Below are 19,046 nucleotides of genomic sequence, written 5' to 3'. Positions count from 1 at the left end.
TAGGCTTGGAAAAAGGTGTCACTTGCCAGAGTACCTGTAAAGTAAATTTTGAAATGTATCATGTTTTTATTTCAGATAATTTCAACATTTGTATAGATAAAAACACAGCTGTTATTTATTCCGATCCAATGGTGATTAATCTAACCATGAGAAAAGGAAAACACATATTTACCTGGGATGAACCGGTTCAGGTGCAGGTGAAATGACTCCAGTGAAGTAGAGCCTCTGGCACAGCGGTTTGTTGGCAGGTGGTGCCCTCCCTTCACACTGGAGCCAGTTTGTGCGTAGAGCTGCACACCTGGAGGATCCTGGATGCATGGCCACATGCTTCCACTGGGACTTGATGATTTCACTCATCCGTGCCGAGTTGATGAGTGGCACTCCCAGAGAGTCCCGACCAGCATCTCCATCAAAGGCCTGGATGAGCCTATGAATCTGAGCCTGGGTCTCCTTGGTGCCGCGGGTGATTCTCCGGCAATGCAGAGCAATGAGAAATATTTAATTTATAATAAATATTTAATAAACAAGCTGTAAAAGATTACATATTGATTCAAAGAAAAACTGATGACTACATACAATACAAATTAAAGATGAACAAAAACAAGTACAAAAGCAGATTATGCATTTAAATGTAATCAATCAATCGAAATGTATAAATAGCCTATATTTTTTATGAAAAACTCGACCTTCATACTAACTATTTAATAATTTCCTCTCAATTATAGTGGAAACAGGCCTGCCTACTCAAGTACAAGTATTTCATAATAAAAGTGTTAACTGCATTGTAACTTCCCTTCACTGTCCACCCCGGACTTTCATTGTTTACAAGTGAGGTTTAGTATTTAAATTAATGGTGAAATAAAAACAGGTGTCCGGTTACAGTCAAGGGCAAGATTTGTTTTGCTCTTGATTTATTTGTATATCATGCTGTTAAAGCTCGCAAGATTAAATTAATATAAGAAATAATAATAATAATAATAATAATAATAATAATAATAATAATAAATAAGACTAAATTCACTTTTAAAACACGTCGGTCGCTGCCGAAAAAAAAGACAATAAAAGAAGCCTCGCCCGCTCCCGTCCGAGATTCTCTCTAGCTCATAGTTATAATTTATGTTAGTCCTTAACTTAAGCTGGTTAATGTCATAAACAGGCATGTTATTTAGCCAGATATGTCAACATTAAATTCACGATACATGTACATAATAATCCGCTCCCGGTAAACATCACATACATGGAACGGTTACGGGACATGTCCCGTTCGCTAGTCATTAGTAAAATGTCCCTTTGCAACATGTTGTTTAGTTAAAAATATATCTATACATCTAATATGATAGTTTATAAGCATTGACAACATAGTTAAAGGATGATGTACTTACTTTCGTGAAAAGTGAATCTCTCACTCGCGGCGTCCGCAGAGTATAGCCCGCCTACGGAGACGCTGATTGGTCAATTCTTGGTTGCTGGGGCAATTCTTGGTAGCAATACGGGCGCTAATTGGCCAGAGCTCTCAATTCTTGGAAGAATCTTGGTGGCAGACGTGAACGTGATTGGCTGTCGTTACCAAGAATGAGCTCGACTCACAGGCTCACAGGGAGCGGTTAGGATTTCTTTGGCTGGAATTTGGCCTTATACTGCAGAATCGGTTGTGCACGGTCTTTGAGCGCCCCCTAGTGGTCAACATTTCACACGGTGGAACCTGTTCTGCACGGTCTTCTAGCGTCTCCTAGTGGTCAATATTTCATACTGCAGGTTCATAAAGTCCATTTAACAATAGATATTGCTAATTCAAGGTGAGATGTGGTACAATGTCATCGGTGTTAATATAAAAATACTAATATACAGTATTATCACAAGGGTAATTGAAATACTATAATGGATATTTTGTGCAACAGGTGGCTCCGTGGCGCAATGGATAGCGCATTGGACTTCTAGGTTGCAATGTAGTAATTCAAAGGTTGTGGGTTCGAGTCCCACCGGAGTCGAATTTTTGTTTGAGCACTTTATTTGTCACATGGTATCGGACTCGCCCTCATTTAATAATAATCACAAATTCACACTTCTCAGTGTAGTCTGTTACATTTTTTTTCATTTTTCAGGGTATGGTAACGTTAGTTAGCCGGCAACCAACCTCCACTTTAACATCAATAACATATACTACTATCTGTTCTAAATAGCTTAGTACATTTTAATTGTTATTTAATGTCAATTTATTTGACACTTGTGGCTAAGGTTACTTTTAAAACTAAACTCTATGATACATCCGTGATAAACGTAGCTAAGCTAGCTGGTTAGTAGTTAATATTCAACTGTTTGTCAATTTCGCACGAAACAATCAAGTTGGTTTCCGATTGTATATTTCAAAATTAAACACAATTAAAGGAGTAAAATAATAGTAATCTAACTAACTAATGGATTAATAAATATAGTGATAATCCACTATCAACAAAACAAGAAAACCCATGTCATTACGGATTAATATAAATATACAGTACAACATGTATTTAAATGGCCTTTGATAGAGATTAACACTTAATAGTATGACTTGTTTTTATGTGGCAAATACTGACACACTGTACTATTACTTTGAAGGCAAAAAGTCATTTTTCGTCCCGTCTACCGTCCAGATTGCAGCCAATCGGGACAACAGCCTAGCTGTTTCTAGACGAGAACAAATTGTGTTGCACCGGGTGTAACCAGCGAGCTAACGTTAGGCTAGTTAGATGTAGCTTGCTAGCTTTAGGTTATTGTCGGTGTACGTAGCTGTAGAATGAACACAATACACCACATTGTTGAGGGACTCTAACGAAACTCGCTGGTGTCACTTTATTTCATCAACACACTGCTGTTGTCGTCGACGTCTTCTGTTTAGTTGTCTTGATAATTTGCTTTCCCGTGACAGTCGGTTAGCTAGTTAGCCTCTTCAGCTAGCTAAGTACAGTAGCGTATGGGTGTCAAAGTTAGCTGTGACTTCACTTGGTGTCTGGTTGCCTGATCTCACATTTCGGACACGTCAAGGTAAACACTTAGCAATCGGCGAGTTTAAAAACTAGCTCGTAAGCTAACGATTGTTTTGCCACGTATCATGTGTTTTCCGTATATGACATATGCACTGGTCAGATGGTTAACTTCAAGCAAACATGTCGAATTTCTTTACTTTCGCTCCCTTTCTTGCAATGAGCTGTTATTACGGTGACTCCCACTAGCCTTTCTGGAGCTAACTAGCTTTAATGTCAAACTCAACAATATGTCAAAGTTTTATGCAATGTATGCTGTTATCATCTTGTTTTCTTGTGTTGTTATAATTGAACCTCCTTCACATATACCTGAAAAGAAAATGTAAGCGTCGTTTTTAAGTCATGGTATCTGTGACAGTTGATAATATTAAGTTCATAGTCATTTTAGAAAACATAATCAAACTGAGTTGTTATAGTCACATTCAGTCTTTCTTTTATGTACATAGTTTTGTTTGAAACTTGTTTTAGAAGTTAGTCTTTTGATCCCCACTGTTGAACTTTGACCTGTCACTCCACATTGAAAGATCAATATCAACCACCATTATTAAATCATATAGTCTAGTACAACGCTATAAGTGGTTTAGTACTGAACTAAGGCTTTGACTAACCCACATTTCATTGTTTTTTTCTGCTGATTATTCACCCATATAATGTTTTAGGCCTCCTAATGTATTGCAACTTCACAATGCCCAAGATCAACAGTAAATATGCTCACTAAGGAAGCTTTAGGCCGTGACTAGGTGGCAGTTCAGCCTTTGAGGATGATTAAAATGATTAATAAAACAATCGCTGATTCATTCTTCGGCGACATACTAACTGTTTAATAATTTCAGCCTTACAGGGGAGCATAATCCTTGTCAAGTTAATATGTTGAACTTTTATTTTTCTTTAAAAGGTTCCTCAAATCCGTCTCCTGATTTTGGGGGCTATGATGTCGGAGCCGAAGACCCCCGTTCCCACTCCTGCTGGCGACACATACAAAGGATGGGTGTTCAAGTGGACAAATTACATCAAGGGTTATCAGCGGAGGTGGTTTGTCCTGAGTAATGGGCTGCTGTCCTACTACAGGTACACTTTCCTGTGAAACAGAAACATAGGAGGAAAGATAAAGCCTTTATTAGTTCACTAAATAAACATCTTGACCTTCGGCTGCAACTACTGTTTAATTACACTCTACTATCTGTACAATCCAAAGGGTACAACCAATCTTACATCCTCCATATATATTCCTGTTATTTTACCAAATGCTTTCAGATTAAAGCCTAGGTTAATGATTCCAAACAGTACATACATCATTTTTACCACCCCATTATTTAAAATGGACATCTCTGATTATTAGGACCCAGGCAGAGATGGGCCACACGTGTCGAGGCACAATCAACCTGGCGACGGCAACCATCACCGTGGATGACGCCTGCAACTTTGTCATCTCCAATGGCGGAGCGCAGACGTATCACCTGAAGGCCAGCTGTGAAGTGGAACGCCAGCGCTGGATCACTGCCCTGGAACTGGCCAAAGCCAAGGCGGCCCGCATGCAGGCTGAGTCAGGTAAAACAAACACACAGGCAGATGGGGGGAAAAAAAGATATTAATCAGTGCACTGTAAACCGGATTGTCTGCAACAAGATAGGCAGATAAGGCTCTATGAATTCCCCTTTCAGCTGAAGGTTCCTTCCTACATAAGATTTTCATTGTCATAATACACTGTAGCTATGCACACATGACAATAGAAGCCTTGAAACTTCCTGTTGCTTTGATCTCTAACAGATGACTCAGGGGATGATTTTCCCTCGTCATCCCCGCCCACCGCACCCGGACAAGGTGGCGGTTCGCAGAATTCCGAAGTGCAGTCTGCTCTCCGAACACTAGGCAGCAAGGTGGAGGATCTCAGCACTTGCAACGACCTCATTTCAAAGCATGGCTCTGCCCTCCAGAGGTCAGGCTTTACCAACTTTTTGGTTCTTATTGTTTTGCTTTACCTTTGCTTCCCTCAGTCCAAAGTTTCTCATGTCATCTTAGCTTAGAAATACGGAATCAAAAACGTATTCAACATACACGCACAATACTAATGTTTGGCATGATAACCCCGAGTTTTGTCCTTGTATCCTCATTTTTGCTGTTTCGTTGGCATAAACTCACCAAATAAAGGTGTTGAATTATTTGCAAAACAGCAACAATGCCTAGTTAAAACCATTGAATCTCGAGCTAATTGTGATTTACACTGTGATTCGCTCATATATTGTTGTGCCTTATGATATATGTTTCAGGTCTTTATCAGAACTGGACAGTTTGCGTCTTACCGGAGAAGCTGGGGATAAGATCCGTCAGGTGACAGAGAGGGCCACGCTGTTCCGTATCACCTCTAATGCCATGATAAATGTAGGCGTTTCCTCCTTTGTCTGCATGTTTCTTTGCCTTGTCTTTCATATATAATGTGTAAATAAAACAGGGCTATTTAAATCCATACTACATGCAACTTGTACTCTGTGAAGGCCATAATAACTTTTCAAAATTGCTCATAATTATTGTATCTTGGGTCTTAATGGTTCTAGTTTGACCCGGTTTGATATGTCCCCCCTCAGGCGTGCCGAGACTTCCTCGCGTTGGCTCAGACTCACAGCAAGCGATTGCAGAAGGCCCTTCAGGCAGAACGGGACCAGCGGGTTAGGCTGGAGGAGACTTTAGAGCAGCTGGCCAAGCAGCACAACCACCTGGAGCGAGCCTTCAGAGGGGCTTCACAGTCTAATGCCACTGCAGACAATGAAAGTAAGGCGTGACTCTGAACACTACACAACAAGTGACCTGAAAACTCCTGCTATAACTCCTCTATCGTCATTTGACTGATTTCTTTCTCAAATCTCTAAATGCTTTAAAAGGCATGTCCCTCAAAACACCTTTTGTACATTGAACTGTCAATTGTTATCAGCAATAAGGCTTTGTTTCCACTATATTCATCTGTGAAAAAACTAGGGTTTAGTAAATTATGAATTGTCATCAGCCACTACGTCATATAACACTGATTCCATTGTTTTCTAAGGTGCTTCTGGGCCGGGAAAAGGTGAGGGGAGCGACGAAGACGACGACAACGAGTTCTTTGATGCCATGGAGGAGGCTCCTGAGTTTATCACTGTCCCTGCAGACCCCCACTTTCACAAGTAAGTGCACACTCCCTCCCCCACGGTCGTTATTGCGTAACGAAACTGGACAGAGTGAGCAGCTTGCTTTTGCTCCTGTCTTTTAACATTCTCACACTAAAACAAAAATGCCTCTCTGTTCGGAAATTGAACTGTATTCTCGGTAACTGCCTGCTATGAAGAAATAGCAGCATGTGCAAAGCTGTAATTGATGAGTTGGGTGTGTAACTAATGCCGTTTGTTAGAAATGTTTTTTCCCGCACATGCAGTCACACAAGGAAACACATCACCTTGTGTGACATGGTTCCTGCACATGCAGTCACACAAGGAAACACGTCCTTGTCTTATCTCTTAAGACTTCTGTTTGTTTTACTTTTAAGTTCCTTGTATGTCACTTGGGTATATGTTTTGGCATTTCCTTAATTGTGAAACAGTTGATTTATTTGGATCGATTCGTATCAGTTGAAGTAATCCCCTCTCTATTTCCTTGTATTTTGAAGTGGCTGAAACCAGAAACCTCCCTGACACTGACAGATACTCCTCACCCTTTTGCATTTCTTTACAGAAGGTCAAGCAGTAGTATCAGCGGTTTCAACAGTGAAATGTGTCCTGATGATCAATCGGTAGGTTTCACTCTGACCTCTGGGTTGACTGTTAAAAGAATGGTTCGCTGTTTATAAGGTAAACCATAGTGAACTAGGGGTGGTACATTTCCAAATATGAATGCTTTGATTGTGCTACAGTCATAATAAATCAGATCAGACAGATGTTTAATCACAAAGCTTGTAAATCACTTTTAAAAGGGCTTATTTCCACACACTTTTATGCTTGTTATTGACCTATTTTTTTGCATTTTAGCTCAACGAGGAGCCTCTAGCGATGAACCAGGAATCCCCCTCTCAGGAGTTGGTGCCGCTGAAGAAGCGGCGGACACGCATTGCAGACAAACCCAACTATTCTCTCAATCTGTGGAGTATCATGAAGAACTGTATCGGCAAAGAGCTGTCCAAAATCCCAATGCCTGTGAGTATTTATAAGAGGTTAATCCAGATCAGATGTCACTTACAGGAATTATGTTAGTTGACATGACCAGAAAGGACTCCACCTTTTCTTTTAAATTCTTTGTTGCAAGAATGCATTCAGTCAAACAAGCTAACAAGTGTGTTTTAAGCGACTGATTGACTTCTGGCACCAAAACATTAAGGTGATGCCAGGAGAATCGAAAACACAGATTGTCTTCATTTCCTGTTGGACAACATTCTGCCAGAGCCATCCAAGTTTAAAATGGCTCTATTGACAGATTAATGGGACCAGTGACGATCAAGTGTTGTCGGTTAACAATCTCTGGTCTTTACTTAGCTCTTTTGTTGGCCCTTTTTTCGTTTAGATCAAAAACGATCTGCCATAGCGTGCAAGCTTCTTCATCTTTCAAAAACAACATTTGAGGCGCTTGGTTTGTAAATACACAAACAACTTTCACACAATGAAGAGAAACAAAAACAGAATGCAAAGAACACATCTGACATGGGGCGACAAACATTGTAAAATCAAATGAAACAAATGAAAAAAGCTATAAAAAGCACATAATCGAGTTATGAATCAAATGGAAGCTGGACAAAAGAACTACAAATAATATAGAACATATTATCATACAGTCCTGGCCTCCCCAAAATCATATAACCATTGTTAACAGCAGTCCTTATTATTATTATGATTATTATTATTATTATATATCCATAATAACAATGACTGCTGTTCATCGACACAACAGTGGAACATGTTGATTTAATTATTGGCAATAATAGAATACTCATAATCTTATTACCCTTTATCAGAATAGTATATTCTTACTAAAAACTATATTATTTAATTTGACAGGAAATACAAAAAAATGTAGCTTGTTTATAATGATGCTTCTATACTGTTATCAGAATAAAAACCATCATATTAGCCTGTATTGATAGGGCTCATATATAATGTACAGTATGTCATATCATATAAGTGAATGCCCTGTATTTCAATGTGTGTCAATCTGTGAGTGGGCCTTCTCCTAGGAAGACATTAAAAGTATACATTTAGATTTCAAACATCATTTTATGGGCACTTTAAATGATAAGGATTGCACACATGATTCACATCTGAGTAATTCTGCTCTCCAGGTAAACTTCAACGAGCCCATCTCCATGCTGCAGCGGCTGTCAGAGGACCTGGAGTACCACGAGCTGCTGGACAAGGCCTCCAAGTGCCAGAGTTCCCTGGAGCAGATGTGCTACGTGGCCGCCTTCTCCGTGTCCTCCTACTCCACCACCGTCCACCGCACGGGCAAACCCTTCAACCCCCTGCTGGGAGAGACGTACGAGCTAGACCGCCGGAGAGAGAGCGGCTACCGCTCCCTCTGCGAACAGGTAAGAGACAGACAAGCATGCAGACACGCAGGGAAGTGAGATCCAGCAATGCCCCGAAGGAAGACATGAAAGATCCTGTTGGCTCAGCATTTTCGGAGTGTTTTGCTTCCTTTTTCTGATGTATTTAGGAATGCACAGAGGAAGCATTTGTCAACTATTCTAACCAGGAATAAACACAGGTGAAAAAAGTACTTAAACTTAAATAAAAGAAGAAGTACCAGAGTGTAGGAATACTAATACAAGTAAAAGTCCTGCAATCAAAATGTACTTAAATTACCAAAAGTAAAAGTACTCATTATGCAGATTGGTCCGTTTCAGAATAATATATATGATATGTTTTGATTAGAATTACTCATGCATGAGAGTCTTTTCAAAGCTGGCAGATTTGAATAACTTTTTAAACGGCAGGGTGATTATATTTCACATCATTAATCCAAATCTGCAAAGTAGCTAAAGGTGTTAAATAAATGGAGTGGAGTAAAAGTACACAATCTACCTCTGCACTGTAGTGGACTAGTAGTACAAAGTAGAATAAAATGAGTGGTAAAGTACCTAGAAATTGTACTTAAGTGCATTGTTTGAGTAAATCTACTTTACTGGGGATAAGAGAGCAGGTCTATCATGAATGAGGGTCAGAGGAGTGATTGTATGCAATGCATTAACATCCATGAAAAAGCAATTTCTCTGAAGAAGGAAAGGGTGTTAAAGGCCGAGGCGGGAAATTAATTTGTGAATTGCAGAACACAGAATTCAGGCTTAGTGTTGGAACATTAGACCGGCTAAAAGGTTTACATTTCTGAAAACCCAAGAAAGAAATCCAGTAGAAAAACTAATCCAATAAATGTTGCTTTCAGGCAGTAGATCCGGCTGCTGTGGAGAAGGATTTATTAAGACATGAGATTTTATATTCATAGATAAATAGAAGTTTAATTAAGTCACTAAAGCTTTTAATAAAAATGATCAAGTAGCAGATAAACCCTTTTGTACTATAAGCAGTATAATTATATTTGATATTTACAGAGTACATTTTTCATTCTCTGCGGTGTAACAATAGGGTTTTTCATGGTGATGATAGGTCGGCCAGTTATTCTGTTTTTATATAACACTAATGTGAGTCATAGCTATTAGAGATAATTCAAACCAAAAAAGAAAAAAACACTTTAACAAACTTTAATCTCTCCAGTGCTCTTTTTTATAAACGAATCCATGCATCACTTTTTAACCTCTCTCTCAGGTCAGTCACCACCCCCCCGCGGCAGCGCACCATGTGATCTCGGATCGCGGATGGACTCTGAGGCAGGAAATCACTGTTGCCAGCAAGTTCAGGGGAAAATACCTCTCCATTATGCCTTTAGGTAAGTGACGGTGTGGTTTGTGGACATATTTGACATGCCTTGCGGTCTGATGTTGACGTAGGTTTAGGGTTTGATCCCACGTTGCGGTTATTTCCATGAAGACAAACCACTTATGACAGCCTAATAATAGATACGTACAGAAAGCATAAAGAATTCCGCAGTCACACCTTTGTTTAAAGACAGCTAGACGTCTAAATATATATCAATAACAAACAATGGTTTGTTTTGACACATGACAAATATTTGGTTCCACCGTCTGCATTCCTTCTCTCCCCCCGCAGGCACCATTCACGCCATCTTTGAGAAGGGCAACAATCACTACACATGGAAGAAAGTCACCACCACAGTACACAACATCATCGTGGGGAAGCTGTGGATCGATCAGGTGAGACATATGTACATTTTACAATTGTATAAACTGTAAAATCACACAGTCCACCTATAAACTGGGCCAGAAAGTAGATTTCAAAATATCTTTTTGTCTAGAAATATTGCAATCTCTTATCTTCCTACATACCCCATGCAATCCCCTCAAGTACCGCTAGGGGTCCACCTACCCCCGGTTTTGAACCACTGGTGTTGAAATATAACCCTTTTTAGAAAGTGTATTTATTGTCATTCTGCCAACCGAAAATTGGAAACGTGAGACAATAGATGTTTAAAAAGAAAAAAAAGCTTATTTATTTCTTTAAATCGTTCTTTGCTGTTCTCTCTGCCAGTCAGGAGAGATAGACGTGGTGAACCACACCACAGGAGACCGCTGCCACCTGAAGTTTGCTCCCTACAGTTACTTCTCCAGAGATGTGGCCAGAAAGGTGAGAAGAAGATGCATAAACATAGACCTATGACAGATTCTATTGGATGTTTTTAACACTCTTTTCCTCCTTTCATCAGGTGACAGGTGTGGTGATGGACAAGGACGGCAAGGCCCACTACGTGCTGTCGGGCACGTGGGACGAGAAGATGGAGTTTTCCCGGGTGATGCAGAGCAGCCTCGGAGGAGAGAACGGCACCGAGGGCAAACAGAAGACGGTCTATCAAACCCTGAAAGCCAGAGAGGTTTGGAGGAGGAACCCTCTACCGTAAGTCCCTCAGGGTTAGGTGTCTGAACCTCTATCTTTCTCATATAACCGACTGTAAAGCAGTGACACAGCAAAGACGTACCAAAGATAATTCTGGTTGTTAATACTTAGATGGGTGGGCCTTATGAGTCACACAGGAAGTGGAGCCAAATCAGAATATCTTGATGAATCCAATGTCGGACCTGTTAAGCATATATTTTGTTTCTTGAGTAACATGCTAAAGAATCTGATTCAGAATTCATTTAGAGCCTGGAATTCATCAATCATAGAGATAATTGCTGTCAGGCAGAGATAAAGAACCAGAAAATGCAATGTAGTCTTGCAGAGATAAGGAGCGGATATATTATAACTTAACAGAATGTCATGGTCTATTGAGCCTTTTGATTTGAGTACTGCTGTGTATCTCTCCTTTGTCGTACCACAGTGAGGGAGCAGATACCATGTACTACTTTACCTCCTTGGCGCTGACCCTAAATGAATACGAGGAAGGCATATCGCCCACCGACAGCCGGCGCCGGCCCGACCAGCGCCTGATGGAGGAAGGCCGCTGGGACGAAGGCAACTCGGAGAAGCAGCGGCTGGAGGAGAAGCAGCGCATCGTCCGGCGGGAGAGAGAGAGGGAAGCCGCCAGCCAACGCACCACCAGCCAGACAGAGGAAGGTGAGAGTCCAGCGTGTGTTCACTAAAACCAGTTTTAGTGTAGTAGTTCAACTGCAGCAGCGCAAGCTCTTGACCCTGAAAACGGGTTCAACTCATGAACCAAGTATCTGCCCTGCGAGTCCAAGAACAAAGAGCATAAGACGCTAATGTCAGAATCTGCGGCGGAGCCAGAGTAGGAAGTCTAGAACGCGCCAACACATTACCGGTATATATATATATACATAACGCAACACTACCCTGGCATATGTGTCACATATTATTAATTATTGACCATACTTTGATTAAAACCTGTGTTCAATTTCAGTGTAACTACTAATTCAAAGTGTTTATGGTGAATAATAATATGCCATCTGTCTGCCTGGTTAATGTTCCGCAACGTGGAGTTGCATAGTTTGTGACATGCATTCGTCCATTAAACATGGCAAGTATTATTCAAGTATTATTTAATGCTGGCTCTCAATCTTGTTATTGTATAGTCAGACTGGCTTTGGAAGCTAGAGAAACTTCACATTGTTTATTAACTAGGCTGTGCTACAATATTTTGTCAATTAAAACTGAAGAAAATATGCATCAGGCTGCGTTACTGGCGAGAAAGTGAATTACTACTGCTGTCGCAATTCAGCGGTAAAGCATGAGCCGCACATCCACTCCAGTGGTCGGTAAATGCTGAGTCATAGTGCCATAATATTAGCCAGGTCACTCACCATTGTTGTTCATTTAAGGGTTATTCACGTGATGCCTCCTCTGAGGCTGTGGTTGGTGGAAAAGCAAACTGCTTCTCAAGTGTTTCGCAAGTTGAACCAACTGCAAACCAAACTAGCCCTAGACGGAACTAATTTCAGTGGAAAAGTGTTGCCCTCTACCATGCATGGGGAAAAATCATAAAATGAAGTGGTAAAAAAATTCTCTGTGATCCCCTTTTCTCTTCCAAAAGCTGTCGATGAGGACTCTCTAACTGATCCGTCCTTAAAAAGCAAGTACTCCTTCACTATTCAACCGACAACTCATGCTTTAATTCGGTTCCAATCTCCTGTCTACCTTGTTGTCTTTTTTGGTGACACCGTTGTTTTGTCTTCTTTTTCCAGGCGCACCTCATGACAGCCACCTGGCACTTTGGTTCGACCGCTGTGAAGACGAGATCACGGGGGAGCAGGTCCACATCTATAAGGGAGGCTACTGGGAAGCCAAGGACCGCGGCATCTGGGAGGGCTGCCCGGACATATATTGACCTCATCTTTGACTGGAAAGTGCCCCCGAAGAGACTGACCCTTGGAAGCCGCCTGGTGCACGGCTACCACAAAAGGCCGGCTCTCCCCCCCCCCCCCCCCACCCCCCACCCCAACAATTTGGACGGTTGCCTTCCTCCCGGTGGCTCTCTGTTCTAAGAGATCTCCAGGTGATCACTGCTGTCTGATCCAGAGAAGAGAGCAGGGTTTCTCCTCTGGCCTCATCCCATTTCCGTTCCTGTACTCCCTTTTGTTGCTGTCACACATACGACAGGACTGGAAAGAAATGATTTGTGCTGCTCAGCATAAAGGTTGGGGGGGCAGTGCTTCCAAATCGTTAGTAGATTCTTTTTTTTAGTCTCTCTACTCAAGTCTCTCTCAGATCAGGAGCAGAAGAGGGTTTTCGTGCTGATCACACCCTGTGAGATAATGTAGTGTTCCCATTCAAAAGCATTGTGTGCTTTGGTAATAACTTTTTTTTAAAAAAGGGGGTCAGACCTGGTTAATATATACATTTATATATGATTCAAATAATTTGTCGACTGGTGGCCTTCAACACGTTAGCGAGGATCTCTCTGATTTCGTGTCTTAATGTAACTAAGTGAAGGTTCTTGTGTGTGTGTGTGTGTGTGTGTGTGTGTGTGTGTGTGTGTGTGTGTGTGTGTGTGTGTGTGTGTGTGTGTGTGTGTGTGTGTGTGTGTGTGTGTGTGTGTGTGTGTGTGTGTGTGTGTGTGTGTGTGTGTGTGTGTGTGTGTGTGTGTGTGTGTGTGTGTGTGTGTGTGTGTGTGTGTGTGACTGCATATCTGCTCTTCCATCACTTTACTATTAACACTGCCACTGCGCAGTATGCTGTTCAAAAGAAGGAATGATTGTCCGAAATACCGGTTGAACCTCCACACTGTGTGTATTATGAGATACTTTCTCATTCACAAAGGCCTCATGAAGATGATGGTGACAACTTTGAAGGCCAAAACACCCTTTCTCTTCGCCTTAGATACGAGCGACCTGCTCTCACATCACACCCGAGTGATCATGATGCTGACATTTGTTGCTGGTTTCTCATACAAACATTTAAAACGTTGAAGAAGTAGTCGTGAAAAGACTTTAGAGCTGCAAAATCGCTTCTTTCAGTGGTGAAAAAATGTCATTAGTGCAGTTTTTTTCCAACGAAATGATCCAAGTGTACAGCAGTAAACATGTTTTTGGGATACGTAGTGTGCTTTTGTGTTAAGAGGAACAGAACAAAATGAGAAACTATTATGAGTCAATGCAGTGGTTAAAAGAAACCGCTGTTAATCGGCTGAAGAGTTCATACATATGCAAAATACATTTTGACACCAAAAACATGGGGTATAATGTGAGCGTGCGTGTGTGTGTGGATTTCATAATTTCGTTTGTAAGTGTACTTAAATGAAGAATAAAGAGACGAAGAATTTAAAAGCATTGCAAATAACTATGATTTTATAAATGTATAGAAATTCATATAGTATTGATAACGGTAAGGTAGGTTTTATTTCTTGTTTTTATTCAGTTCCTCATAATATTGTAAGAGGACTGTCTTCGTTTTCAGAAAAAAAAGGGAGTTTCCATACTTGACTGAGAGGGAAGACATGACATTGCTCAGTATTTTGTGTTAAAGAAAAAATAATCTGTAATATCAAATGCTGTGATGTCTAAAAAAAAGAAGCTTTTCATACTGTTCTTTAATACCATTTGTTACATTTACATTAACTAAGTAACACAATTATTGCCAAACCAATTATTTGGGAATTTCTGCCCTCATGTTTAGCAGGTGCTCCAGATGGGATGACATAATGTTGTCAATAAAACAATAAAAACCTAAATGAAAACACGTTGTTTCAGCCCATTTTGTTATGTATGTGTACAATGTGTCACATGTAAGCAAACACGGTACCAACTGACCATTTCATTATGTATTTATAATAGTTGATTGCAAAAGCATGTTTAAAATGAAGACGATGGAACCTAAAGAATGCCTTTTTTCATTAATAACTTAGCGAATCATTTCAGTCTGTGGTCCTGCAATTGAATTTACTTCAGTTGAACTGGTTTGGATGGCAGATGTTCTTCACTATCCATCAGTGCAATTGTTATTTTTTTACACTTGTAGGGTAGGTTGTTGGTCAGTTTGGTTACAATATCTCTCTACCTCCACACAGGAGCAATTTGAGGGTTCTTAAATGGACAAAACTCACAACAAAGTTAAAGATGAATTTGATTGGTTGCTATATGTATTTTGGAGATATGATGATGATCCTGGGAACAAAGCCATAACAACTTCCAATCAAAGTACTAAAAAACAGACGATGTATTTAAAATCTATTTCCATTGTGAAGATTGGGTGTTAAAAAAAGATGAAACCAACTTTTTCTCCTGAAGTCAACCTCCTTGTATTTAAAGTTTAAAATAAAATCTGTGTTAAATCACTAGCTGGTTCTCTTGTTATTATCCCTGCGAAAAGAGCCATTTCTTTCACTGTCCCACACCACAAGCGCCTCTCCTGCTGTGTCATGCCAGCAGATTTGTTTTTAGCCAATTTTATTTTTGAAAGGCAGACTGGAACCTACCATTCTATACATGGGGCAGAGAGAAATGGGGAGCCGGGGAGGGGTTTCACAGCTGTTGGGACCAAAGGAAGCAACCGTTGCACTGCATCACACTCAGGACACACCCTATAGGACAGACACAGTGTGGTACAGTGCAGTGCAGTGGACAGGAGGTGGTAGAGAGACGGTGAGAGTTTGCATAACAGGCAGCCTGTACAGGGGGGAGAGATGGGAATGCTGAATCAGTGAAACTGCATGAAAGCTTGGGAGAGTGGGAAGAGGGTAAACAGCAGGGGGAGAGGGGTGGTTTGGGTAAGATGTACAGTCCGGTGCCGCGTCATTCATTTCCTCTCTTATTGGTGATTGTGGAGCTGACCTCAAGTTAAGAGATTTTAAAGAGACTTTTAATCTCAGTGCTGCTTTTAGAGTACATTTCTAGAGTTGAGAGCAGGAACTGCATCTGTACAGTTTCCAGCAAGCGAGGTAAGGTTCCACAAATCAATATCTCTGCTTTGTGTTAAAGTTGTCTACAATGTACCCAGTGACATTAACGCTGGATGTGCCTCCCACTGAGTGAAACCAGGTTAAATGTATTGGCTTTTCACATGGTGTATAAACGGAGAAATCACAATTTGTGCATGTGCCGCCAGTACTGTATCTCTAATGTGTCACTCAGATGGAGGTGGACGAGCTGGTGTGTTTGCCAAGGTTGCCCCGGGTCGCTGTGTGCGGCGGTACCCATGGCAACGAGCTGTCCGGGGTGTACTTAGTGAGAGAGCTGCTGAAGATGGAGAAGAAAGTGACGAAGGAGGAGGAGGAGGAGGAGGAGGAGGAGGAGGAGGAGGAGGAGGATGACCGTGTGTCGGTGCTGATGGTGCTGTCCAACCCTAGGGCCATGTTGCAGTGCCGCAGATACGTAGACACCGACCTCAACCGCTGCTTCACCCGCGCCACCCTCAAGTAAAATGATGGGTAGGGGTGTTGATGCTCCAACAGTTGTGGTGATGAGTCGTGATCTGATTGTTTCTCTGTCTCCCAGCGGTCCAGTGTCAGAGGTTGCACCCTACGAGATTACCAGAGCCCTAGAACTGAACCGCATGCTGGGTCCCAAAGGGAGTCCTGCGGCGGTGGATCTTGTTTGCGACCTCCACAACACCACCGCCAACATGGGCCTGTGCCTCATCGCATACTCCGACTGCGACTGGATCTGCCTGCACATATTCAAACACCTGCAGGCAAGCAGCTACACACTCAAATATAACTACTAAAACTAAAAGATAGAACCAAGAACTGAGATTGGTTTTCGACTGACAAGTGAAATATGTCATCTTTTAGAGGGAGATGCCAGATGTACCAATAAGGTTCATCCATTTCGATGTCTCCAGTAAAGAGTCCTATTCCCTCGATTCAGTGGGAAAACATGGCTTTGGTAAGTGTATCATTTTTCCAATAACAATAGTTTGAATGCTGGATCATTTTCTCATCTTGAATCCATTTTCTGCAGCCATGGAGATCGGCCCCCAGCCCCACGGGGTTGTGAGGTCAAACGTTTATACGGCGATGAGAGTTGGCGTTCAGAACATGCTAGATTGGGTCCGCTTCTTCAACTCAGGTGAAGTCTTGAAAACATTGACATTTTTTAAGCCCCTTTTGGTTTTGTTCTAAACCCCCCAAATGTGTTTATTTTCAGGTACTATATTTGAAGGAGGATTTGTGGAGGTGTTTTCCATGGTTAAACACATCGACTACCCAAGAGACAGGGACACGCGCACCATCACGGCAGCCATTCATCCTCAACTCCAGGTACGGATTTATTTTGAGCTTGAAGCATTAATAAAAGCAGTTGCCCTTTGTCCGATTTAAGTACAGCCTAATCTTGTATAACCAAGTAGACCAGGGAGTGGATACAATAACAACATATTACAAAATTAGCCTAACACTTACAGGACAGTTAATGCATGGCCAGCACAGAAGAAAGGCCTTTTGTCCTGAGCTGGATAATGAATTGTGTCTGTGGGTAAGGTGGCCTTGGCATCGAATAAAATATGAAGCCAAGTACAGGACTATTGTTTCCGACAGGGTGGAGTCCTTCCTGTAAAATGGCTTCATACCAAAGAGCAATCATGAAACCGCATGATGCTCGAAACATACCAGTGCAAATCTACTTTCATTAGCAGCTGGCAATTGGATTATGTTAGTATTTTTTACAAAAGCTCATATTTACTCAAAGCTGATGATTCCCAGACATCATTGTTAAATAATATTATAATAGTTGATTATAAGAGCATGACTCAAGCACGTTGCCAGTAAGCATAATAATTTTTAAGCAGGAACTCAACTGGGGAAGTTTGAAGGACGGCTCATCAAATATTTTTATTTTCACAGCAACACCTTGATATCATTTGAATTGTTAAATAGTTTTAGAGATAAACGTGTGTTAATTGGTAAATATATTGGAACGATTTGCCGACGTAACCTAGAAAGTATCTTAGTCAGCGCACAGCAGGCACATATAACAGTCAACATCAAGATTTTTGAACAAGTAATATTTACTGAGTTAAAAAAATATGTATTTCAGGAAAAACCTCATCACTGGTTCCCAATGATATACACTGTTGCCCATAAAGTAAGAATATAATATGTTTTTACCTCTTCTCATGAAATGAATGTGACAAAGTGATTTGTTCTTGATCTATGGTCTCAAAACTTTATTGATTATTTGCCTGATAAAAATGCTTTGTCATCATCTGTGACTGGCATGAATAAAAGCCTTTCTGTTGTCAGGTGTTTCCTATGAGTCAGTGACGTTTGTCACTACAGATCATTTCATTTTTTGTAATTAGGTCACACAACCAGGGAGGGCATTACTAACAAACAGATAACCCTGATGGTGTTTTCAAATAGTTTCGACAGTCTGGCGTCATGGAAGGAATGGTGTTGACAGAATATGGAGTCTGTCCAACTTTTTAAGAAAACATTTTTTGTTTTCTCAAATAACTTCAGAAGATATGTCTTAAAAAGTAAAATAAATAAACTACTTATTGTCTGCTGGCTATATTTAGTCTACAGTTATCCTCTTCTTCAAAGTCCTTTTAATCATTTATCCTTTCTTTCCTCTGCGCCAAGAACTTCATTATCCAGCTTGCTAGCTTTAGCACATTGTTTTTACGGCTTTAAATCCTCACAAAGTCGTGCACATTGCCCTGGAAATGTTTAATCTCCCAGGTTTTGCTCATTAGCTTTCACCCTAATTTGCTTTTCCTCCCCACAGGACCGAGACTTCTGCCTGCTCCACCCTGGAGACCCACTGTTCCAGACTTTCTCAGGAGAAACTCTGCCGTATAAAGGCAAAGAACCTCTTTACCCTTTCTTCATCAATGAATGTGCTTATTACGAGAAGGGCATCGCTCTCTCCCTGGCGAGAAAAAGGCGCGTGATGATTCCCTCTATCCGGGTGCAGACAGAGCAGGAGCAGGAATCGTACGTACAGGAATTCACTTCAGAGGAAGAGGAATGAGGATGCACTTTTTAAATCAAGCGCCATGATGAGAATGATGTGACATAAAAAATCTTTTACAAAATCTTTTATTGAAACGT

General features: G+C 41.0%; 2 protein-coding genes across 5 annotated transcripts; both read left to right on the top strand.

Moving 5' to 3' along the window:
• The first annotated feature begins 2,560 nt into the window (after positions 1-2,560).
• Positions 2,561-14,732, top strand: LOC307033724 (oxysterol-binding protein 1-like). The gene is made up of 17 exons (XM_079672278.1): positions 2,561-3,021; positions 3,916-4,088; positions 4,360-4,568; positions 4,788-4,956; positions 5,288-5,399; positions 5,603-5,786; positions 6,058-6,175; positions 6,720-6,777; positions 7,013-7,177; positions 8,314-8,559; positions 9,794-9,914; positions 10,196-10,299; positions 10,634-10,729; positions 10,809-10,996; positions 11,421-11,656; positions 12,591-12,629; positions 12,742-14,732. The coding sequence occupies exons 2-17, from the start codon at positions 3,949-3,951 to the stop codon at positions 12,882-12,884; spliced, it is 2,328 nt and encodes a 775-aa protein (XP_079528404.1). The 5' UTR covers positions 2,561-3,021; positions 3,916-3,948; the 3' UTR covers positions 12,885-14,732.
• A 1,039-nt stretch (positions 14,733-15,771) lies between these two features.
• On the top strand, positions 15,772-19,046 carry LOC307031226 (N-acyl-aromatic-L-amino acid amidohydrolase (carboxylate-forming) B-like). Of its 4 annotated transcripts, none has more exons than XM_079668139.1 (8): positions 15,772-15,932; positions 16,126-16,409; positions 16,489-16,684; positions 16,785-16,878; positions 16,954-17,061; positions 17,155-17,252; positions 18,028-18,075; positions 18,721-19,046. In XM_079668139.1, exons 2-8 carry the CDS (start codon positions 16,126-16,128, stop codon positions 18,964-18,966), a joined length of 1,074 nt encoding a protein of 357 aa, XP_079524265.1. In that variant the 5' UTR covers positions 15,772-15,932; the 3' UTR covers positions 18,967-19,046. The 4 variants fall into 4 exon arrangements, with proteins under 4 accessions (XP_079524265.1, XP_079524264.1, XP_079524267.1 ...); XM_079668138.1 differs by having other exon boundaries at positions 17,140-17,252; XM_079668141.1 differs by lacking the exon at positions 18,028-18,075.

This window comes from Notothenia rossii (genome assembly GCF_949606895.1).
Source record: "Notothenia rossii genome assembly, chromosome: 3".
Lineage (NCBI taxonomy): Eukaryota > Metazoa > Chordata > Actinopteri > Perciformes > Nototheniidae > Notothenia > Notothenia rossii.
This window is presented reverse-complemented; position numbering and strand designations above follow the sequence as displayed.